The following is a 24,581-nucleotide window of genomic DNA, read 5'->3' as shown; positions in this document are numbered from 1 at the left end:
TTGTAGCAAGACTAGTCGCAATAAAGTAGTGTCTTTTGCATCGTTAGCAATCAAGGTGAATATTAAAGGTTCATATTTTTACATTAAGTTCCTTCTTTTTTTTCTACTCCCTTTTCATCTTGTTCACTCAACTTTACTTCTTTGTTTTACTCTTCGACCTGTAGAGGAATCTCAGCACGTCTGAAATGAAACGCAGACTGAGTCATGGATTTACAATCTCGAAATCAATTCCAGGAGTTGCTTGTTAACTAGCGTGATCATTCAGGGATGGGCTGCCTGGTGTTGTTGAAGGAGAGCTCTTGTAGGGGAGGGGGGAGTGATCCGCTGTTACAGATCCATCTTGGCATTTATTCACAGGAGCACAAGAATTTCATCCAGTTGTTGCATATTTACACTCAAAATAAGAGTGAGAGTCAGCCAGCTGCAGTATTGTTCACAAGACATGCTATTGAGCCTCTTCACTTTACAGTGTGGATAAAGATGTTCTCTGTTAAGATTTTGATCTTAGTGTTTGGGGGGAAAAAGTCCAACACTGCCAGAATGTGGAACAACGCCATGGGCCACCAGAAAATGAGAAAACAAACCCAGAAGTGGAGGTCTCAAGCCGCTAAAGCAGAGCAGGGAATGTGGCCAGACCTGCGTGCGGATATAGACCCACTGTGGTGAAGTCCGCCGGATCTTTCCAAGTGTTAGGAATGCCAGGACCTCCTTCAGTGCTCATACTGTGGGGGGGATTCAGATCTCCACTTCCATCATGATGACACAGGGGTCAGCGTTGCTGCCTGGCAGAGCCGGGGCCCTGGGGTCAGCTCCGGGGGCGCTGTCTGTGTGGAGTCTGCATGTTCCCCCCGTGTTCCTGTGGGTTCCCTCCGGGTGCTCCTGTGTCCCCCCCACCGCGGTCCACAGACATGCTGGTAGGTTGATGGATTCTGGGAAAGCCGGCCCCGGTGTGAGCGTGTGTGTGTTTGCGTCTGCGTGTGGTCCCCAGGGTGGGCCCCGCCTTGCGCCCATTGCTTGCTGGGATAGGCTCCGAGTTCCCCATGATCCTCTATTAGACGAAGCGGTTTGAAGATGGATGGACGGATGGACGGATGAAATCACTTGACAGGCAGAGGACAAGACAGAGGCCAGCGCTCATTGTACAGAGGTGGCTCGTCCTTCCAGAAGTGGCTCTGTCCCCACGTACTGTGGCGCTGCCTCGGTGGGCTCGCAGAGCTGTTGCACGCGTTGGTTTACCTCGCGCTCGAGAAGAGGCCGAGGCACGCGGCCGTTTTCAGACAGCGCCTGACGACCGCACCTGCTGGCAATTCTGTTTCGTTCACCGGCGGCCCTGAGGGCTCCCAGCTCAGAGACCAGACTCCCAGTCCCTGTGGTGGCCACAGCTGGATTGCGGGGCTCCATGTTTTCTACGGGGGGGGGGGTTGGGGTCAGCTCGTGCTGATCGCTGGGGTGGACTGCACCGTCACGCCTCCGTCGCGTATAAAAACAATTCTTGCAGTGCAGTCTGTCAGACCTTTTGATGTCGATTGGACTGGCTTCAGGGCGAATAGTTTCATCCAAAATAGTTTTCAGAGTTGCTCTGTTTGCTGGAAAGCCCACTTGGTTAATCCTTTCATATTGAAAATATGTCCAAACCGCTCTGCAGCTGCCAGGCTTGGACTGAGCTTCTGGTAGACTTTGCAAATAAAAACCATGCAGCATTGTATTTTACAGCGACCGGGAGAGAGGCAGCAGTGTTATGACTGACATTTCAATGCTCTTGTTTCGACTTTGCACTGAATTTCCACTGCAGACATCAGATTAAATATCCTCGACAACAGCTGTCTTTAAAATGGAGAACGTGCAATATTGGCCCATTAACTGTTTGATCTGCAACGCTCTTCTGCAATTTAACACAAATATCAGCACATAAGAGAAGTTAGGAGGTATTTCTTCTCTAACTCATGGAATTGTAACCAGCTAGTTCATTCCGGGATCTTACCTGGGCATTTCATGCACAACTGCAGAGTATCGTCTTCAACAACATGGCTGGGTTGCTCGTTCCAAGCTCCCACCACCCTTTGCGTAAAGAACTGCCTGCTGGTCTCACTCTCAAAATGCTCCACTCCTTACTTTCCAGTTCTGTCTTCTGGTTAGTGTTTTGATGTTGATGCTAAAGAAGTCCAACTTTCTAGGCTTTTTTTCAGTACTTTGGAGGATTTTGAATATACAAGTCAGGTGCTCTCGTGGTTTCTGTTTTACACTAAAAAGATTTAGTTCAGCATCTAAATATTTTTCATAAGCCATTCCTTTAGAGACAGTGTTTCACAGGAATTCATTGACATATCTCGTGTTTTCCATTATATTTTCTAAAATAAAAAGATCTGCAGACTTTAAAAGTCTTAAAATATTACTGAAAAGGTATTGTCAAGGTACCACTTACACAGTATTGCAGATTTGTGTGTGTGTTTACGAACTGTAATGAGTATGAGGATACTATGACTTAATCTGATCAAAGACCTGTGAGATGTTCTTGGAAATGTAAGTGTTGGTTCTCACTGAGTTATCAGTGGACATTTCGTGTTTTGGATGGATGGATGGATGGAAAAAAGAAGAGCTTTTCCTTCAAAATACATTCATTTTTTTCTCATCTCTTGTGAAATGATTCTTGGCCCTGCTTGGCGATTTGCACAGCAGAACAGTGACTTGGACACTTGGCCTGTCCTACACTGAGACAGCAGTGTGCTTGGCTTGTCCGGAAGAATATGGAAACCTCTTTGGGATTTCAGGATAAGATTCAGAATCCTGCTGCTCACAGCATGACTCCTGACTGACCTGAAACATTCACCCATTTTCTGACCACCTTACCCAGGATGGGATCACTGGGGAGCTGGAGACAAGCCATGTGCACAAGGCAGGGTACACACTGCTCACACAGGGAGAACATACAAACTCCACACAGAGAGCAGCCCAGGAATTAAACCCAGGGCCCCAGTGCTGCAAGGCAGTGATGCTCACCACTACGCCACCATGCCTTTAAACTAACATGAAGTACAAGGGAGAGGTCAGGCGGTGTTAGTTCAATGAACCGTCAGTCCCCTACACGTCTCCATTTGCATTGTTTGGGCTCTTCAGAGTCTGTGCTTCTTTCAGTTCCCAGTGTGAGGCTCCGAACTCTGGGAGCCTCAGTAGACCACACTTTCAGTTCTGTAGCTCCAAAACTGTGAAATGATCTTGCAATCCATATCACATCTTGTGAGTCTGTCATCCCTGTCTTAACCTTTATCCTCTGTACTCTTTATACTTTCTAGTCTAGGTTTTAATTAAAAATATTATTGCTCCTTCTGTATCTGTAGTCTGCTAAACTGCACCGTGTCCAGAGCTGTTAGCCAACAATAATTGTATCATTAGACCCTGTGTTGCCAAATTAGCACTAATTATTTTAAAAGTGAATTAGAAAATTCTGAGCTCCTTGAATAAAACCTGAGAAAATAAAATACATTTTAAGTTATTGTAGCTCCTCTTAAGTTGCTGTAAGTTTACACTGCGCTGAAAGTCTCCTTTTGATCCTGTTATTTTTACTGGACTTTAGTGTGCTTACTGTGTTATAATTGAATATAAGGTAACGAAGAATCTGTGGGATACTAGAGAAAATCACAGAAAGAATTAGAATTGAAGTTAAAGTTAAATATTTGCGCTTATTGCAACTGTGAAGTCCTCCTTCTGACTCTTAAACCGATTATGCAGAATTGAAATTTTTATTCAAAATGACACCTTCGCAGTCCTTTTGCAGGTGTTGCCATCAGCACTCCTGGCATCGTGATGTCGCCTGTGCATGTTGCGTCCATGGGCTTGCAGAGCTGTCAGGAGTATTGGTTTGCCTGAGGAGGGGGCTGCAGGGTCATGCAGTGCACGTGAACTATTGTGTAACGTGTACGTGAGGTAGTGTCCATACTGGGTGGCATGTCTGCGAACTGGCAGGATGACTTCTGCTTGCACAGGTGTTAGATTTGGTGAACTGAAGTCGTGGAATTTGCATTTATTGTAGCTGTTCTGCAAATGCATAGACAGACACACAGACAGTAATTGTACTATGCTTGGGGGTTGTGGGCCCCCGGATCTCTCAAGGAATGGCTCTGTGAGATGCTAGAATCAATAAACCACTAGACCTGAAACAGTCAAGACAGGCTGAATGGTTTTCTCTCATTTGTAACCTTTGTAGTTTGCTTGTGTTCTCCAGGCAGTACCTCCTCTTCACTCTGTGGTCTCTCTATCACTGTGTCATTCGTGGGCCAACGTGAGTGTGACCCATGACTGGACCAGCTCCTGTATGCACACATACACACCCCCACACGCACACACTCACCGACACACGCGTGCACACACAGTTGCTCACGCACGCACATGTGCAGAACACACTCATATACGGAGATGCACATGGCTGCTTGCACAGGTACACACACACACACACACTAGGAAAGTGAATGGGGAAACGTGTGGTTCCCTAGTCTGCTACTTCTCCTCGTAATGAAAGAATAAAGGGCTGGAGAGAGAAACGATTAACTCGGGGGTCCACAGTGACATCCGAGTGTCCTTTTCCTTTGTGCTGCCAAGCAACGTGGACACTATGCAACAGAAAACTCTTAAACCAAACTCAGGCTATCAACCAGATGTATGTAATCTCTGCCTAAAAGTGAACCGGGGAAAGTACCACTGATTATTTTTCTGTTTGCCTTTTTTAGTGATTGGATTTTTTATTCAAAAGTATGCAAACTCATTTGTATTTGGTGTGTTGTCAGGGAAGGCACACTGTTTTAAAAATGTTATTATTGCATGCTTACATTCCTTAAAATATTAAAATACATCCATAAGGGAAATATATAGACACAGTTAATTCATGGTCTCAGAATGAATCATGTCCAGAACAGGAATACATATACGTGAAGGTCCTTGTTTAGTTTGTCCTGCCCGGGGAATGTCTCCTGCTTTCTGCTTGCCTGTTTGCACCAAATTACAGGATCTGTCCTGTAACACTCATACCCAACCTCCTCCCAGCACCAATCCAGCCCCCCCGCCCCAGAACTGCTGCTGCGGTGCTTTCGCACCAGCAAACGCCAGTGTAAAAATAAAGCGCCAAAAAAAGTAACCAGGTTTAAAAATACCCTTGTTTGTTTAGAGTCGCTGAGCCTCTGGCCTGTGAGAAAGAGGACTGGGACAGGGAGTTTTACAACTTGTTTTTAGAGCCGGTTACTCACCTTCTCTTTTCTGTCTCGGCCTGCTCTGGTGCGTGTTTGGGGAACTTGGAGGGTGGACTCCAACGAAACTCAAAGAGAGAAAGCAAAGTGAGTGAGCACGACAGATCTGTCTAGTATTATTAACCCCTGACATCCCTGTTCTACAAGAGCGTGACCAGCCTGCAGCCTGATCTGTGCTAATTAAGACCAGGCATGGTCAGGACTGGGCTGAGCGCCCTGCAGGGATAACCTGATTACTGCCGTCAGAGGTGTTGGGAACCAGCAAGTACCTGTAGTACTCCTCTCACTGGAGCAGGAACACAGAACCAGCGCCCCAGTGAGAAGGCATGCTGCTGTAGGAGGTGCTGATGTTAAACTGGGGTCCTGACTGCTCAGTCATCAAAGATGTCATAATTCTGCTTGCAAAGAACAGAAGTCAGTAGTATTTCCAAACTTTGCAGCTGTTCTGAAAATGTATAAGACAGACACACAGACAGTAATTGTACTGTAACTGGGGGTTGTGTACCCTGTGTTATCTAAAGGAATAGCTGGATGAGATCAATAAACCACTAGACCTGCAGCAGTCAAGATGGGCTGAATGGTTTTCTCTCATAAGTCACCTTTGTAGTTTGCTTGCATGGCCCTGTTTGTAACAAAAGGGGAGTTAACCCTAATGTCCTGGCTAAATTCCTCTCTGGGCTTGCACAACCTGGCCTCAGTAAACTTTCCCCTTAACACAATATGTGAAGCAATCAATCACTTATCTTCCTGATGTGTAGTGGGGTTGCTGGTGCACTATGGCTGCCGTGGGTCACCAGGGTGGGGGTGCACTATGGGTGCCGTGGGTCACCAGGGTGGGGGTGCACTATGGCTGCCGTGGGTCACCAGGGTGGGGGTGCACTATGGGTGCCGTGGGTCACCAGGGTGGGGGTGCACTATGGGTGCCGTGGGTCACCAGGGTGGGGGGTGCACTATGGCTGCCGTGGGTCACCAGGGTGGGGGTGCACTTCAGTGGTGGATGAAGTGGTCCTCTGAAAACTGTTAGTGCCTTCCAATCCCATGATTCACTCAGATTTATTTTTGTTTTGTTTTTTCATCAAAGGCTGAGCACACCGTGTGTTTACAAAATAAGGCCACAGGGTGGCAGTGTGTGAGGTACAGAAACAGTATGAAATTGACACTGGCAGGCCTCCATCTACTTGTAGCATACTCAGGCTGAACACAGGGCCTCACGGCATGTAATATCAGTAATCAGACGTGCCACTTGCTAAATTTAACAAGTTGCAGATTCGAGGCGCCCTGTAATGCCTTATCGTTGGGTGCAATCGCATTTTGCTGTGACAAGACAGGTTTAGCGCAGTTTTAGTCCATGGTGCGCTGTGTGCCAGCACAGCAGGATATGGGGTATCCGGGGGTGAGACTGCGAGGTCGGCGCCCACAGCTGCTGATGTGAGCTGGAGTGGGTAAGGAGCTCCCGAGACGGGTTCCCAGTTCGTCACATCGAAGTGGCAAGCGTGCTGTGCAAGGCAAGACACTGCTGCTGGCATTACAGAGCAGCTGAGCCTCATGAGAGTTTACCATGGTGAATGAGACCATCTGGGGCAGCTTTCCTCTGCTTGCGTTGCGGATCCAAGCGCTTGGCCAGGCTCTGCAGGGGGGGCTGCCGTGCGTCACCCAGGTGGGACTGCACTTCAATGGTGACTGAAAGTCAGTCCTGTCCTGTGTATAAAGCACTCTGCGACCGTATGGGTTAAGAAGCAGCACACAAAAGCAAGCGATTATTTATTGTTATTATTAGAACCGTTTATGGCAAAGAGTCAGTGGACATGGAGACCGGGCGTGGAGCTCTTTGCCTTCTGTTTAGTTTTTTTTTAACTCCTCGATGAGGGCAAACCTGTCTTAAAGGACAAGTATCTTCGATGACATTTTCAGAGATGAATAAAAGGTTGTTTTTTATTTTGGGGGGGAAGAAAAGGCCGATGCTCACCAGTTCCCAGTTGCTCGGGGGACCTGGCAAGCCGAGCAGCTCCTGTCCCGCGTTCCCACCCCTGCACTGGGGCAGGAGACACAGCCTGCTCACCGGCTCCCTCTTGTGGCGCCCCTGGGCCATGGTTCCAGCCAGCAGCCACAGCCTGTAGGTCAGCGTGAGAAACAGATAAGACTCCTGACCTATGCGAGTTTGGTGGAGTTTGATCCCACTGGGCTTAGAGAGAAACAGAACCAAATAAGCCCCTTCGCTTGTACCAGTAAAACCAGTGGACGTTACTGGGACCCTCTCCACCCGGTATGAAATCCCTTCGAACTCCCCCTTTCCCCCTCCCCCCAAGAGTAGAGATGGTTTAGAGTAGTCATTCAGCCCTAAACCGTTGTCTATGGGAAGTGGGAGGAGACTGGAGTGCCTGGAAAAAAAACACAATTTGCACCCATGGAAAACATGCAAACTCCACACAGACTGGCATCCCAGACTGCCAATGGAACCCAGGACGCTGCTTGGAGGGAAGGAGGATGTGTCTCCTTCGCTGGGCACTACTGTGGATGTGGGAGTTATTGGCCATAGTGCAGATTTGTTGTTGTTGTTGTTGTTTTAGGAGATTTTCTTTTTATCTAACCAAAGATGTGTGCCTGTGTATATCCCCTCCATGTGATTTAATGTCGGATAGCCGGCGCCGTGTCCCGGAGGTGGCCGGCTGTCCTGCCGCCTCGCTGTTCCTCTGTGGCGGGGCAGCCGGAGAGTTTCTGTTTTGTTCGCTTGGTTGCAATTCTGCTGTGGGTAGGGGGAAAAAAATTGCAAGGTGCGTGCGCATGACTCTGCGTGCATAATTTGTGCGTTTGACAAGAACGTGCGTGGTGACTCCCCCCCCCCCCAAAGGGGTGCTGCCCCCCAGGCGAAGAGTCGGAGGGCCTGTGTCGGGCCGCTTCCACCTCACTCGGAATTTTCTGGGCTCTTTGAAGAGGGCGCCTTTCAGCCACAAGATTGCAACTTGCTGACGTTTGCCGTCATGTGATTCAGACGCTGCCCGTTCCCAGGGTTCAATGAGAAAGGTTTGCCCCACCCATCTCTCCAGCGCTGTGTCAATGTACAATTCCCGGAGAAAAGGGAAAAAGCGAACAATGTCCCCCAGAAGAGGCTTTTTTTGACGTTTATTCGCCAGCGTGAGCGGCCTGTCAGCGAAGGAATTGCTGTCAAACCGGGATCAGTCCGTATGAACCGCGGTATCTTCACGGACTCGTGTGCACATGTATGTGTCTACCATCCGAATTCAAAAGGGATACAAAGCTGAGAGTGACAGCAGGCTCAAACTGCAACAGAAGGGGAAATAGCCCGAGATTTTTTTTTTCACCCGTAAAAACACAGCAGTCGGAGGTGGCGGAACGAGTCGCCAAGAGGATTCTTGGAATCGGAATTGTGAGCTTGTGCGGTTTCCAGATGTGGGGAGAAATATAAATTGTTATAGCGACAGAGGAAAAAAAAAACGGAGGGGGAGAGAGAGAGAGAGAAAAGGGCCTTTTTGATTTGGGCAAAACCAGCAAGGAACGACCATCGCAGAAGAAGAGGAGGAGGAAAATATAGGGAAAAAAATTAAATGATTTTCTGGGATTAAAACAGCTGTGCATCGGACACTCTGGGGCTGCCGCGTGCGCGTTTTACGGATTTAAAAGGTTTTTACCGAGTCAAGAAACGTTCAAAATGATCTACATGGCGTCATTTTAGTGGAAATATTCATTTTTATCGTCTCTCCCCCCCCCTCCCGTCTCTCTCTCTCACACACACTCCTTGTGGAAGAAAGCGAATTGTGAGATATAGACCAAAATATTAAATTCCTATTAAAAGCGCCTTTCCTGTTGGGGTTTTTGGTGACCCCCCTCCGACCCCCCAAGACTACAAAAAAAATCGCCTTTTAAGAGACTGAAGGATTCTTCGTCGAGGAAATTAATTTGGGGGGGTTGGATTTGTCATTAAGAGAGACCGTCGTGGGAATCGCGAGACAGAATTATACATGTTTATTTTAAGAGAAGGCTGAAGGAAACAAAAATCGAAATTCTATTTGTTTTTTTTTTCTTTTAAATTGAAATAATAATTAAGCCTGTGCATATATATATACACACCGGGGGGGAATATTTCCCCGTCTGACAAGGCGGCCCGACTGTGGCGTCATTATCTCCTGCTCACCGTTCTTTCCGAGGCAGGATTAGACTTAGGGGGGGTATCCATTTTAAATCATTTACCCCCAAAAAATCCCGGTTGATTTGATCATTTTTTTACCGACAGCATACATAAATGCCACGAATCTACACCCAGGTGTTAATTTTGTGGGCCAACAATCGAGGGATTTAGGATTTCTTAATTATTTAATATTTTAACCCCTCCCTCCCTCCCTCCCTTCCCCTCCCCGTCCCTCTCCCCTCTTTTCCCGAACCTCTATTTTTTTTTGGGGGGGGGGGTCTGGTTCTATACTTTTTTGTGTGTGTGCGTTTTGTTTTGTTTTTGTTTTTGTTTTTTTGGAGGGGGGGGAGGTTTTTTGGGAGTGGGGGAGAAAGATGGGCTGTTTGGGCAACAGCAAGACTGAAGACCAGCGGAACGAGGAGAAAGCGCAGCGCGAGGCGAATAAAAAGATCGAGAAACAGTTACAGAAAGACAAACAGATCTACCGAGCGACGCACCGGCTACTGCTGCTGGGTAGGTCCGGTACAGTCCAGATGCATGGGGAGATGTACTGGGTGCTGGGGGTGGGCGGCGTACACATCTCGATGGACGAATTCCGTGCATCGCAGGAGATCGGATGAAATCGGAAGGCTGAATTTGTTGTCGGGGCCGGCGTTAGTGTGTGTTTTTTTTTAAATGTATTTTCCTGGGCTGAAATGAGTGGTTGTAGTCTGATTTCTGTGTTTGCGGAGGACACGGCGCCGTGCTGCGAGTCTAGCTGGGGCTGTCTTTGCAGGCCGAGGGAGCCGGAGAGAGAGAGAGGAGACAGCCGAAACAGCTGTATCGCGTTTGGATCCGAGTCTTTTTTAGAAAAACCAGCAGTGATACGTTGTTACCGCTGAGCCGGAGTGTTAACTCTGCCTGAACACACGGGCTACGTGTCTGCTGTGCGTATCTGTGGGTCTGCGAGCCTTACAAACCGGTCTTCTCAGTATTTCACGATGCGATCACGTTACTCTTCCTTGATCCGCGATGCTCAATCACAACCACCTTGTAGCGTCTCGTAGCCTGCGCCTCTGTTTCTTAAAAAAAAAAAATGTCAAGAGCTTTGTTTCTGGTGTTTGCGATGACGGCTTTCGTTGTGTTTCTGAGCTGTGTAGATGTATTTGTAAAAAAAAATATCAGACGGCGTCCTTATCCGGGGTTGGTTGGGGTAGATTTCAGGAAACCCAGCTTGTCGTCTGCGCCGCACGGGTCCGTCCGCCTCTCCGGTCTCCCCATGACCCGAGGTCGTGTCTCGTGTCGAGGTGTGATGATTTACCCCGGCCCGCGGTGGTTTTGGGGGACGGGGTGCCCCGTTATTTCACGGACGGTTGATGTTTCTGCGGTGTCGCTGCAAGGCCTAGGCGAAAGCCGTGGGGCCCGAGACGAAGAGGTTCTCTCGCCTGAATCTGGGTTGTCCCAGCAGCGGACGGAACCGGGCTCGGCGGGCCGCCGGGGCAGCCCTGACCGCTGTCTGGGGGGCTGTTTCCGAGGCCCGTGTGGCAGCAGATTTCGCCCGTCAGATTTGAGTAAAAACAAAGACTGTCATGTGCCATTTGAGTTGACAGAGAAAAACGGACATGTTGTGTTTCTCGGGGTTTTTTTTTTTAAAAAGGCCAGGCGTTGCTCGTCTTTTTTTCCCCAACATGGCTCCGTTTGAATGGTTCGGGGTGCCGGTGCCGCTCCCGTTCGCAAATTCGCCCTTACACGGAGAGCTTCAGGGTGATAAATAAGAGGAGGCCATTTGACCCATCGAGCTTGTTGGGTAGTTAGAAGATGATTGATCAAGGGATCTTATTCAGCCGTTAGTTGAAAAAAAAACGGCTTTATTGGCTGCAATAACATGGCCGATTAGCTTGTCGCATACTCCTGCAACCCTCTGTGTAAAGAAGTGCCCCCCGAAACTTCTCAGATTTATTTCCCCATAGTTTCCACTTGTGACCTTTGCTTTGTTTCGCCACTAACTAAGCTAAAACGAAATGCAGCTAATAATTTCATTTCCGTCCACGTGGAAACAAATCATCATAATCAGTTATGATGTAAAATCTGTTACAGTTCTTCAGGTTTTTTAACTCCCAAACCTGAGTGTGTCCCAGAATTAGGAAGCGGTTGATTCTCACCACATACATTGAATGTATGCTTTTGCTGAAAACAACTCTGTTTGCTTACTGTCTCTGTGGAACCATTAACATCCAAAAAAAAGGAACATTTCTGAAGAATATTTCTGTAGAGAAAACGGGCATCAGCTTTAATGCCAGTTGTACCCGTTTCTGACCAGACCGCAGAGCTCAGTGTTTGAGCAGACATGAGTTCATTTGATATGCGATTTTTAGCAGTTCGGAGGTTGAAGAGAATTTGGAAGACGGGCAGGAGCTGTCAAGTGGAGTGATTATATAAATTAAAGATGATAAAACGTGGCTTATAGGGATATGCTTTTTCTGTGTATGCTTGCCAAGCATATACATACCTGTGCACATGTTTGCTCATCTCTAAAATCTCACACTGGACTTTCAAGCGCTGGGAAGCCCTCTTAACCCTTGGTTCACCTGTCAGCAGACGTGTGTTTTCAGGCTTGTGGTTTGTGGAATTGGAGTTGTCGGGGCTGGACTCTCGGGGGCACTGCGAATATCTGTGGCTTTTCTTGCTTTGTGATGCTCTTGGCAGGTTTTTAAATCTCGGGGGAACGTGGAAGAATGAGCCAGGGGGCACAAGTGTTTTACACGAGGCCCGACCCGCCTGAGCAGGTTCTGAGCGGCCTTAGTGCAGGGCTGTCCAGTCCTGGTGCTGGGGGGGGGCAGCAGAGTCAGGTTCTCAGTCCTGCTGAAGGAGCTGATCCCTGGCTACATCAGACCCACTTAACAGCTTCTTCACACCCTTCAGTTCCTGACCTAAGACACCCCATGCTGTCACCCTTCTTTCCCATAGGGGCGAGGGGGAGATCTTCGGAGTGCCCTGTCAGGTGACTTCATCTGGGCATTTCCGGTTTCTTGTCCGCTACCTGGGGCTCGTCTTCGGCATTTCAATGAACCGCATGATGGTGCTTCTTCGAGCCTGGCTCTGAGGCGTTGCAGCTGCAGCGTTAATGAAATGAAGGTTTGAGTTCATGAAGTGGAAAAGGCCTTTAAAAAGACCGGGAGTCGCTGGGATCCTAGACCTGGAGACCCCTGGCTCCGATCTTGTCAGGGTGCAGCCCTCGGCGATGAGGAAGCAGCTCTTTGGGGTCACCAGTTCCAGGAAGGCCCCAGCTGGTTCTCGGTTCTCATTCGGAGTGGATTGCTGCTGCTGGCGCGAAACGCATGCCGTTCAGGAAGAGCTGGCGCGAAACCATCCGAGAGCAGTTACGAAGCAGGCCAGCGAGCCCACCTAACTCGTTTGTTTGTTCTTGCGGTATAGCTGTATGAAGATGCCGGGGCTTTTGGTTGAGGTGGCTGTTTTTCCCAGTTTGCTCCAGAGACAGGTGTGGGCCTGTGGTTGCGGATGGTTAATGTAACAGGCGAACGCGCAGTGGTCATCGAGCACCAGCGTGAGGAGAGCCTGGGACATAAGGCAACGGAGCAGAGGAGAGCGAGTCGTAGTCGTGTGGTGTCCATTGCCCTTGCGTATTTTGGGTTGTTGGCTTGCCGTAGTCTGGATGTAGTATTGTGGGATGGGCAGTCATACCCCGAGGCGCAGCGGTTAAGGCCCCGCCAGATTGAGGAAACTCCTAGACTTGAGTAGTGCAGGTGTTGGTTCCCGTCCAGGTCTTGCCAGTGACGAGCTCTTGTGTTATGGCCACCGCTGGGCGGAGGATGTTTCATGCTGGTCATTTCAGTTTGGTGGTTTCCAGGTACGTCTTGCATGAAAGCTTTCAGCTCCTAAATCCTGAAAGGGATCCATCTGCAGGTCAGTGGGAACCCCAGCTCCATCCCTGAGCTCTCTGCAGGAGGCTGAGTACATTGATTGGGACACAGATCTCTAACGCGAGCAGCATGGAGCGTTGCAGCTCATCGGTGTGGAGCTCCCCTCTAAACATGTGATGCTTAACTAATAAAAAAACAAAACAGTTTGTGTCCAGGTCCGGCAGTCAGGCTTGCTCATTAACTTGTTCCAATGCCAATTAGATTGTTCAAAACGCTTACTGTTCAGTGTGCTTTGTAGCACTGTGCTCCCGATGTAAGTAAGCAATGCACAGTGCTTGCTAGTGTTCTCTTTTGACTCAGGTGTGTGGGAAGAGTGCTGCGTTTGCATGCTGTAACCGAGTGAAACCAGCTCCTACATTTTGCTGCGTTCTGGCCTCTCTGGCCTGGAGCGATCAGTGCTGCTGCGCTGGAAGGGAATGTGGGTCTGACGGTTCGTCGTTTCCTGGTGCATCTGCGTCCGCTGCCGGGCCGTTATCTGGGCTCGGGGATTCATAGGTGGTTGCAGGACTCCTACGTCCTGCGCGGGGTTAAACACATGTAGCTGCCTCACCCGCATCCCTCACTGTTGCACTTTGAAGAATTGACGAGCTGGGGAACAGCTAGGGTTTTGTTCTGACAGCTCTCACCCTAATGTGGAAGCTCCTGTTTTTTCTAAACATGCTGTGCCTCATGTGTGCAGGCTAGCGGACTGACCAGGAGTGTCCTGCTGTGCTCTGACCTCTCCCGTATCCCTGTGTCTGCAAGCACTGTTCATCTGCATGTGTCAGTGTGGATGATGCTGCACTACAGGGTGTACTGCAGTTCATCAGAACTGAGAATTAGCAGCGTCGCTGCATTTATTTGGGTGCTGGCCGGACGTTGAGTGCTGGAATGTGGTGGGTTGGATGGGCCTCAGTTTGAGAAGCCTTATCCCTGGAGAAAGGGGCTCAACCCTAGGCGGTCCCTCCTAAATCATATTGATCTGGACTGGGCTGAGGCCTCAAGTGTTTTCGGTCTTGAGCTAAGGATCGCATTAACATGGATCGATTGAAGATGATAACTGAAGGGCTTGGTTGTTTATAACCAGATGACCCTGTAGGTCTTCCAGACCCAGTTTGCCAATCCCTGCACTAGACTGTTTGATTTTTCTGTCTAGTGTCTTCGGTTAATCAGGCGTAATGTGATTTTGTTCCGTTGTCTTGTTTTTGAAAGGCTTCTGGTGGCGATGTTTTGTTCTCATTTCATCGTCTGTGTTCGTATGACTTTAATTTCACGTGGGCTGTTCTCCGGCTCCCTCTCTCTCTCTCTGTCTGGAGGAGCCCAGACTCTGCTGCTCCGCCAGCGCAGCGCAGCTCTGCTCTACTCTGTTTTGAAATGGAGGCGGGTGTGTTTGTCCGGCGCTGCGGTGGTTGTTCGGTGTGTGCTGCGCTTCCGGAGTCGCCTCTCTGGGACGAGCATGAAGCTGTGACCCCCGTCACGACGTGTCACCGGTCTTGATGCACTGGGGGGAGGGGGGGACCCCCACGGGCCGCTCCCTGAAAACGGGACAGCCGAAGGCGCTGCTCTGCCATCTTGCTTTCAGCACCTGGTGACGGCACAGCTTGAAGCCAGGGTGACCAGTTTCTGGTCCTGGAGGGCAGGCGTGTCTGCGGGCGTTCATTCCTGTCTAGCGCCTCGCGTCACGAAACAGGCTGCTACTGGGGTTATTCTCCCAGCTCCTCGTTAAAGAGGCCTGGAAAACCTGCAGACAGAGCGGCCCTCCAGGAGCAGGGCTGGACACCCCCTGATGTAGCGCACAGGGTGTGGGGGGGGGGACAGCGAGTTCACGTCCCCACTGCCAGCACTGTGTCCTTGAGCAGATGCGTCCTCTCGTGCTCCAGCCCGGTGGGACCCCGTGTTGCTGAGGGTAGCCATGTTGTGGAACAGTGTGTCATCTGTGGGAACAGTGTGTCATCTGTGGGAGTTGTCAACTGTGCACACTGTCTGCTTCACGGTGGAGGCCACTTGGTAGGTTGGAAGGCAGTACAGCGCACGGAGGAGGAAATACTGCGGCTTTTTGCGTTTGTCTCAAGGTTTGAGCGCTTTTGAGGAATTCAGAGGGCTCCACCCCTCCAGCTGAATCGGATCCCTGCGTTTGCATGCAGGAGTGCAGGATCTAGTGTGCCCGTGCTCGTTGTCAGAGAATCGGGATTTTTGTGATGCATTTTTATTGCAGTTATTTTTATCTTGCTGTTCTTGCAGTGCAATTGATCAGAAGGTGCCTAAGGCCCAGAACAGTGAGCTGGAATCCAGCAGGCTTTGTAAACGTAGGAATGGCACTAATTCGACTGATTTATAAATATTGGATCTTGTTCCTGGAGGTGGTGAGTGGACAGTCAAGGGTTGGACGAGAGGTGAACAGCTCCACCTACAGAGGTCTCAAACTCTTAATTTCTTATTTAAAGTGATTGTTCAGAAACCCGGATGGCCTGACCCTTCATTGCAGTTTTAAAGCCATGCCAAATTTGAGCCCCTTAACCTCTTCGTTTTATTAGCCTGGGCCTTTTCATCGTCCACATAAGATGGATATTTTATAAAAGTGAATACTAACAAGTTCGCCTTCCATCAGGGTCTGCGAACTAACCCAGTGGTGATGGTCAGTGTCGGGCACAGCTGTTTCAGTTTCCTTCTGTGCGCCTGACATGTTTTAATGAAGAACTGCCGTTTCTGTGCAGCAGAAAACACCAACGTGCATCGTCAGGGTGTTTAATTACAGTTGCCACAAGCAATGAATTGGCTGAATCACAGGGCTTGATAGGTGATGGTTTCTGTTCGTCCCAGGTGTTTAGTGAGTGATCATTTGGCGGTCAGGCTGCAGGCAGGTGGCACACTTAGGTATTGTCCTGTTCTGCTGAGACAAACACAGTACAAAAGACAACACCACATAATGTAGACAACAGGAACAATACGTATGTTGTGTTTATTTATTGGGGAAAATAGAAGGGGAAGGTGGAGGTGTCTGTTTTGAGCTGTTAACATTTCTAGCGACTATAGAAGGAATAGAAAGGTAGGATCAGTGAAGGAGGCACTGCTTCTCACAGCGTGTCAGGGTTTGGGATGAGTTAACCAGGCCCTCCAGTGAGCTGTGCCTTGGACTGCAGCCTCAGGGACTCCAGGAGGGTGGTAGTGGCGTCTCTGGGAGGCATCTGTGCTTCCCAAGGACCAGTAATTGATTTGGGAGCAGCAGCCCAGGCCCAGCCTGGGGACAGAGGTGCTCTCAGACTCCCACAGCTGGGGCTCGTCTGTGCAGCGCTGTGCCAGGTTGCAGTCTCCAGCCCTGGTCCTTAGTATCTACCGGTTGGCTCCGATTGTGCTTTCCCGCAGTCGCTCACTTGAGCTTGCCGCCAGCCTGAAACTGACATGACCTGTAGCAGCGCTGACTGGGGAGGAATACAAACCCCTGGTCGGGGGCTCTGTGCGTCTGCAAGATTCATCACCTCTGCTCTTAATAAACCTGTTAATCTGGTCATCAGATTAACTGGATCACATGTCAGAAGTCTACAGCCGTTAATTTAAAGAAACCTGGAAAACCTGCTAGATTCTGCCTTCAAGGACTGGAGCTGTGCAGCTGTGGTCTTCAGTGAGAGTGTGTGCTTCCGGTGGCATTGGTATTTCTGTGCCTGGAAAGTAGTATTGAGCTCTGGGAGTCCGGATAATGTGTAGGAAGGAGAAACGGGTGTGCAGGGACTGACTGAGTGCTGCCTGGAAGAGCTGTAGGGCCGTGTGGTTATCCAGATTCATGCTCTAGGAGTGACAGAAGCACCGCTGAGGCAGGGTGAGGGGACCGGGGGGGTGTGACAGGAGACACAGGGCTGCTCACCCCTAGTGTAGTTCAGGTACTGTTCTCAGCGGTTTGACTCGTGGAGGCCTGGCACACTGATGGTGATGGGCAAGCTGTGTGGCCAGTCTGGGGGGGGCACCCCTGTGACCGCCGTGCCCAGAGGAAGAGGGGTGGGGGATGGATCTGCGCAGCGCCAGGGGAAGCAGTGAGAAGCGAACTGAAGGTCCAGCAGTCCGCCTGGGGGGCCGGCCTCTGTACCGTTTCGGACCACAAGTGCAGCCCAGTCGGTTCGTTTTATTTGTGACCCTTGTTGTTGTTTTTTTTTTCCTTCGCAGGAGCTGGCGAATCGGGGAAAAGCACCATAGTGAAGCAGATGCGGATCCTGCATGTGAATGGCTTCAATGCTGAGTGAGTCTCTTCGGTTCCTCCCTCCACCCTCCTTGCTCTGTGCTGCAGGCAGAAGCCAGGTGAACGCCAAGGCAAAAAGATCGGGCTCCCGTGAAATGGCGTTGTGATCAGGCTGTGCCAGCTGTAGGATCTCGCGTGGGCCATTATGTGGTTCCTTCGTCACTGTCAGTCGGTGTGAATAAAGCAGAAGGTGTTATTGACAGCAGATCAGTACAGTTTCCAGAAGAGGCTGCATCTCACGAGACCTAGAAATCGATCAGAATGATTGCTGTGCCAGATGTGAGCCCTCGTGATGGTCCTCTCCCTGAAGCCAGCTGACCCAGAGCTAATGGGGGCAGCTGCTCTGTCCCTGCCAGCAGGGGGCGAGCTTGTTCAGAGAACGCAGGGGAGGTGCTGAAGGTCAGAGGTCAGGAGTCACTCCAGACTCGGCCGCAAAGTGGAAGGGTGGGGGGGGCGTGGGCGTTTGAGACGGAGAAATGATGATGTAAAGAGGACGGTTGTGTTGTGCCGAATGTTTTCTTAGTTGTTTAGTGACACTCTGTCGTGGAGCCGTGACGGAGTTGGTCTCCTCCCCGAAATCAGGACTTCCGTTTTATTTCTCCCGGTGAGAGAAGTGGAAAGGCAGGAGACCCTGGTCACTGGGCAAGCAACAGAGGGAGCAGGCTTCCTGGGAAAAAAAATCGTCAGGTTGCGACAGGCGCTCTGGTTGTCCTTCTTCTTAAGTTTTAGTGGTGGTGTTACTGTTGACCGACACTTTGGTGGATACGAGCTTGGCCCACAGACGCGGGCGTTTTTCAGCAAACACGTGGTTGTTTCTAACCTGGAGAATGTCAGGTTCTCATCTCGTTATTGGAGTCCAAGCCTGGCATCATTCGCTGGGGGTTGGGCTTGCCTGTGCGATTGTCAGAAGGGCGCTTGGGGCTGAGCGTCTGAGTTGGGCCCCTGTGCTGTGAGAGCTAGGCAGGGGCTCTGGGGCTGTGCCGTGTGCTGGGCAGGTATTCTGTGCTCTCGTTTTGCTCTGCGTCAGGTCTTTCTCCGAGACCTGGTCTCCTCTTCCCGTTGGCTCGCTCCCTCTCTTCTCTCTCGGGCTCGGGCTGGGGTTCAGCAGCAGCTCCGTGGCTTGGGCGGTATTTTTGCAAAGCAGACCAGCAGATCCAATCTGAAACCTGCAGCTGGCGTGCAAATCAGAAAGCCGGCCCCGAAGAAGCAGCTCTCCCTCCCCTCTCTCTCTCTCTCTCTCGGTCTCCGTCTCCAGTCCCGGTGAGGAGATTTCCGTGGGCCAGCTCTCGCCTGACCGGTTTTCCCCACTCTGTGTGTGCATGTGTGTGCAGGGGGCGGCCCCCCGGCTGGAATGCCACTCTGTGCTTCCAGGCTTGTTGGAGAGGTAGGGGTGGGGCTGTGGGGAAGATCCGATGGCTCCATCAGCAGCCCCTCGGTCAGTGAATCATTTCCTAACGTGCAGCTTCTTCCCCTGGTATCTCGGAGATCTGAAGGCGCCGGCGCAGTCATGCTGCGGGCCAGGGCCGGTGGAGGGGTCTCGGGGGGGGGCGGGGAATGTGGCAGGCCGAGGGGGTGCGGGAAACGGGGGGGCGTGGCGAGTGTCCCGGGCCCCCCTCTCTCTCTCTCTCCGGGGGACGAGGCAGGTGCCGAGGCTGTGGTCCTGCGCGGAGCTGGCCGTGCTGAGGCCTGGCTGGAGGAGTGCGTTTCTGCGTCGCGGAGGCGCCGGCAGCAGTGAGGGTGCGGCCAGCACCGGAGGGTGGGGGTGGGGGGGGGGTTAGACACTCTGCAAGTCTCCTTCCCAGGTCCTCCGAGGTGCTGTTTCTCAGCAGCGCCGCACCAGGCGTCAGCCTCTGAAACCACAGTCCCCCAGCTTCCTGTCTTACCAGCAGGGCTCGTGCTTGTTCAGAAACCTGCCCTGAGCGGCGCTGGCCAGACTTCAGAGAGCCTTGCCACATCCCGCGCGCGGCGAGGAAGAAGCCGTACCTGCCCTCTGCGAAGGGTCCTGGGCCAGCCCGTCTGACATGGGCTCTCCTGGGCGCGGGGTCACGTGTGCAGAGCGATGCAGGCGGTGAACATGGTGCTGTTTGTCTCTCAAGCTGCTGCGTGACTGCGTGCTCCAGGGTTTCTCGACAGCCGTGGGACTGACCTTGCCGACTAGGGTGACCGGGGCTGGCCAGGCCACTCTGGGACGCGTGTGGGCAGAGCTAGGGCACACAGCCACCCTAACGTGACACCTGACAGCATCCCCCCAGAGAATTACAGGGCGACCGGTAGCAATTAGGTGTCTGCATTAATGAAAGAAAACCAGTACCTGCTTTGAAATGCTGGGAAAAGGGCTGATGGGCAGTAATGCAAAGGTATTAGGTCAAAGATGATTTATTCATCCATCCAAGAGTTTCTTGCGGCTTCTTCCACTCAGGCTCCAGCCTCCCCGCAACCTGTCCCAGCAAGATACAGGCACAAGGCAGGACGCCAGTCCATTGCTGGGCAGGACAGACACAGACACAAACACAAATGCGCATGGGCTGAACACCAGGGCCAGTTTTCCCAGAAGCCAGTTAACCTCCCAGCATGTCTTTGGACTGTGGGAGGAAACTGGAGCTCCCAGGGGAAACCCATGTGACCACAGGGAGAACAGGCGAACTCCACGCAGACAGCGACCCAGCACAGGGCCTCAGCGCTGCAGGACAGGGATGCTGACCACTGCGCCACCCCAGTTTAAAGATTGTTAAATCCTTTTTTTTTATGAGACGGTCTGTCATCTTTTTAATTTAACCAGTATCGGTGGTTGATCGTCAGCAGGCAGTGTTAAAAAAGCTTTTCTGGGTATTCCAGCAGCTTCCGATTTCCATGTCATCAGCACAGAGGCGGAGGGTTAGGGATCTCTTCTCCCTCCCTGGTAAATAAGGAGAGGAAACCCGAGTTGTTGGGTTTTTAGGTTTATTAGCTGTTCTTCGTGTTCTGTGGTCGCGGCTCGGAGGAAGAGGAAGTCGGCGCGGGCTGCCCAGACAGCCGCCTCTCTGTTACCCAGCAGCAGTGCCAGATTCGGGGCGCCAGATGGACGTGCTGGTACCCCAACTGGCCTGCGGGCTTCTGCCTCGGCCACCCCCTTTCAGTATATGACCCCCCCCCCCCCGCACGGGCGGTGGTCATCTATTTGTGTGCTGCATCTTGGGGAGACCCCTTCACGGTCCGGCAGGTGACCGGGACCGGGTTCGAAGCAGTACCAGTCCGGGGCCCATCCTGCGCCCCAGGGAAGGGTCCCCCCACCACAGGCCCACGGTGCCTGAATGAAAACGCAGGGCCGGTTTGTTTCTGTTCAGTACTTTCAGACTTTCACGTGGCTGGTGAAGGAGGAGCCCCGCTTGAGTATATATGCATTACAAAGTATATATGAGTATATATGCATTACAAAGTATATATGAGTATATATGCATTACAAAATTCCTGAGGAACCCCTCCCCTCCTCCACCCTCCACCCAGGCCCAAAGCTTTGTGCTGTTTTTTAAAAGCTCTGCTCTGTCGAGCTTCAGTATCTGTGGGAGCAGACAGGGTAGTGTTAGGGTCTCCTACAGCTTTTGGGGCAGTCCTGAGTCTGTGTGTGGCTCCTGCTCTGGAGCAGTCCGATCAGTTTCAGGCTTTCCGCTTGTGGGCATTTTGGACGGGCTGTCGTGATGAAGGGGAGAGATGGTGCCTGATGCCGACGTCGCAGCTCTCTGAATGCAGATTGACTCAGAATAAGGTAACAAGCCCTGTTTTCTTCAGGAGCCTGCAGCCTTAAAATCCCAAATGACTCAAAGTGCCGTGGAATGGAATTGCTGTGAAGCAGGACCAGTTCCAGTTGCAGAGGTTTAGGATTACTGCCGAGCAGGTAGTGCGACTGTCTTTAACTCTGGAGCTATAATGCAGACAGCCCCTGAAGAGAGACTGCCTTTTCAAGGGGCGGACACTTCCGAAACGACCTGCTGAGCTGTCACTTTGCTGCTCATTGTGGGGCATAAAAATCTTCTTGAATTTACAGGGCAGCTTTAGAAAAACCTTTCTGTACTCTGTAGCGGAAAGTTGATGTTCATATTGTTTCTTGGCCTGGAAAGTTCTTCTAGCAACCTTCCAGGAACAGTCCTGCTTGCATTTTGCAGCAAAGGAGAGACCTTGTGGTAATTCCTGTCCTAGACGCATGTTTGTGTGCAGTGTTTCATTATTACTGAGGATCGATGCACAATTCAGCTTTCAGCTGCTTGAAAAATCTCCTTCCTGTGTCGTGTCGGCTCTGTTATTGGAGGAGCTTGAACTTTGTACTCGGTAAGGGTGACAGTTGAGTTTTTTTTAGTGTTCTGCAAAGAACATGGAAAGAAATTGTAAAAACTGCGCACATGGCCATGCACTAAGACGAGACCTGCAGTTCAGCGAGTATGAAGGTGTTTACAAGACAGCACGACGCCCTTGGGTTCTGCATGCATGTCAGGCTGCAGGACTGGATCAGGGCTCACCAGCATGGCCTTGGGTCCCTCACCCCAGCTCTCCACTGGTATTTTCCCACAGCTATAGGGAGACATTAATGGGGTTAATTAATACCTGCTGTCCCTGGATAGTGTCCGTGTGGGAGAGAGATTGAGACAGGAGGAGAGGAGAGAAAGAGCGAGGGGCTGGGGGCAAGTTGGGGGGGGGTGAGAGAGCAAGGAGGCGGGGGGTAATGTAAGGGGGGGGTCAGAGAGAGCGAGGGGTGGGGGGTCAGAGGAGGGGGGGTCAGAGAGAGCGAGGGGTGGGGGGTCAGAGGAGGGGGGGTCAGAGAGAGCGAGGGGTGGGGGGTAAGAGGAGGGGGGGTCAGAGAGAGCGAGGGGGTGGGGGGTAAGAGGAGGGGGGGTCAGAGAGAGCGAGGGGTGGGGGGTAAGAGGAGGGGGGGTCAGAGAGAGCGAGGGGGTGGGGGGTAAGAGGAGGGGGGGTCAGAGAGAGCGAGGGGGTGGGGGGTAAGAGGAGGGGGGGTCAGAGAGAGCGAGGGGGTGGGGGGTAAGAGGAGGGGGGGTCAGAGAGAGCGAGGGGGCGGGGGGTAAGAGGAGGGGGGGTCAGAGAGAGCGAGGGGTGGGGGGTAAGAGGAGGGGGGGTCAGAGAGAGCGAGGGGTGGGGGGTAAGAGGAGGGGGGGTCAGAGAGAGCGAGGGGGTGGGGGGTAAGAGGAGGGGGGGTCAGAGAGAGCGAGGGGGCGGGGGGTAAGAGAGAGCGAGGGGGTGGGGGGTAAGAGGAGGGGGGGTCAGAGAGAGCGAGGGGTGGGGGGTAAGAGGAGGGGGGGTCAGAGAGAGCGAGGGGGCGGGGGGTAAGAGAGAGCGAGGGGGTGGGGGGTAAGAGGAGGGGGGGTCAGAGAGAGCGAGGGGTGGGGGGTCAGAGGAGGGGGGGTCAGAGAGAGCGAGGGGTGGGGGGTAAGAGGAGGGGGGGTCAGAGAGAGCGAGGGGTGGGGGGTAAGAGGAGGGGGGGTCAGAGAGAGCGAGGGGGTGGGGGGTAAGAGGAGGGGGGGTCAGAGAGAGCGAGGGGGTGGGGGGTCAGAGGAGGGGGGGTCAGAGAGAGCGAGGGGTGGGGGGTATGTGAAGGGGGGGTCAGAGAGAGCGAGGGGTGGGGGGTATGTGAAGGGGGGGTCAGAGAGAGCGAGGGGGTGGGGGGTATGTGAAGGGGGGGTCAGAGAGAGCGAGGGGGTGGGGGGTATGTGAAGGGGGGGTCAGAGAGAGCGAGGGGTGGGGGGTATGTGAAGGGGGGGTCAGAGAGAGCGAGGGGTGGGGGGTAAGCGAGGGGTCAGCTTCAGTGAGGATGTCTTTGTCAGAAGGAGGGTCTCTCTCGGTGGTGCAGTATCTTTAAGCGCTTTGAGAAGCCACCTTTTAAGGCGCTATATAAAATAAAGTTTATTATTATTATTATTATTATTATTATTATTATTATTATTATTATCTCACCGTTCCGGTCGGCGTTGAGGGAAGTTTTGTTCGGTGAGGGTGTCTCTTACGGGCGGGGGAGTCAGTTGTATTTTTCCTGTTGTGAGAGGGCTGCTGTTGTATGTAGGAGTGCGGAAAGAGGGAAGTCCTCTGTTTCACGGCTGGGCTGCTGGACAGGGAGGGGTGACCGGGTCTGTTTACAGCTGCGGGGGGGGGTCTGATGTCACCCAGTCCTGGGTTCATCACGTCACCAGACCTCACACACTCCAGCACTGCTCAGCTCACTGATGACAAAACCCCGCTCTGACTCCCCCCCTGTGCTGGTGACTCAGCACTGGCAGCATGACTGTGCAGTTTGTACCACACGCCTACACCTCTGGAGACGAAAGCCCCTCCCGGCAACGTTCCCTGAATTTCCTTTGACGCCCTTCAGGCTCCTGGGTGGGGTGTGCGGCTCGTTGGAATTAGAGGATCGATTCCCCGTTTGTGAAATCCCGGGTTCTAAAAAACAGCCTTTCCTTTCCTCCTGGAATGACGCTCTCCTGACTGATCTGTGTGTGACAAGCCTGTCCCTGTCCAGGGCAGAGCTGCAGCGGTCCCGAGGGATCGGCGTTTGTCCGTGGTCCGAGTGGGGGTCCCTCCATGACGGCTCTTATTTGGCCAGGTCTCTCAGCTCTCGGTGCCACAGCGAGACTTTATCGATTAAAAAGGCGAGGTGCTGTTTCTTTGCGACCCGGTTGTGTGGACCGGCCCGGTACTTGTCGAAGCGCTCTGTGGGCCTCCTGCTCTGCCCGGTGTGCTGGGCCGGGCCTGTCCTCTGCAGTCAGGCAGACGGGAGCCCAGCGGGGGAGACAGCCCCATTGCACAGCAGTCTGGACTCCTGCTGACTTGGCCTTCTTGGGTTCTGCTCGGGCCTCCATTCTAATGGGACTCTCTGTGCCCCCTGTCAGAGCCTTTGAAACGGGTCTGGGTCAAACCACTGGGGCCCGTGAGGGGAGAGAGAGGAGGGATAGCTTCGACAAGGGCTTATTTTTCAGTAGCGTACCCACCCTCCCTACCCACATCCCCCTGCCAGCTTTTTTGGTAAGTTTCCTCCCAAGCGCAGGGTGCTTGTAGTTTGGATAGGTTTGAAAACCACAACGCTACCCACCCACAGCAGA

The 24,581-nt window shown here is 52.0% G+C and overlaps 1 protein-coding gene across 3 annotated transcripts in view; it reads left to right on the top strand.

Moving 5' to 3' along the window:
* The window catches only part of gnas (GNAS complex locus), a 65,282-nt gene that overhangs the window by 16,293 nt on the left and 24,408 nt on the right, over window positions 1-24,581 (top strand). Inside the window, exons 1-2 of one of the 3 annotated variants that reach the window (XM_088607456.1) lie at window positions 8,231-9,891; window positions 17,433-17,505. In XM_088607456.1, coding sequence (XP_088463582.1) covers window positions 9,753-9,891; window positions 17,433-17,505 — 212 coding nt within the window. In that variant the 5' untranslated portion in view covers window positions 8,231-9,752. Of the gene's footprint in view, window positions 1-8,230; window positions 9,892-15,255; window positions 17,321-17,432; window positions 17,506-24,581 lie in introns of those variants that run through there. The other 2 variants (XM_088607457.1, XM_088607455.1) reach the window with 2 other exon arrangements.

The sequence above is a fragment of the Lepisosteus platostomus genome, chromosome 15, assembly GCF_059453375.1.
Source record: "Lepisosteus platostomus isolate fLepPlt1 chromosome 15, fLepPlt1.hap1, whole genome shotgun sequence".
NCBI lineage: Eukaryota > Metazoa > Chordata > Actinopteri > Semionotiformes > Lepisosteidae > Lepisosteus > Lepisosteus platostomus.
Note: the sequence above shows the minus strand (reverse complement) of the source record. Positions and strands in the feature narration are given on the sequence as shown.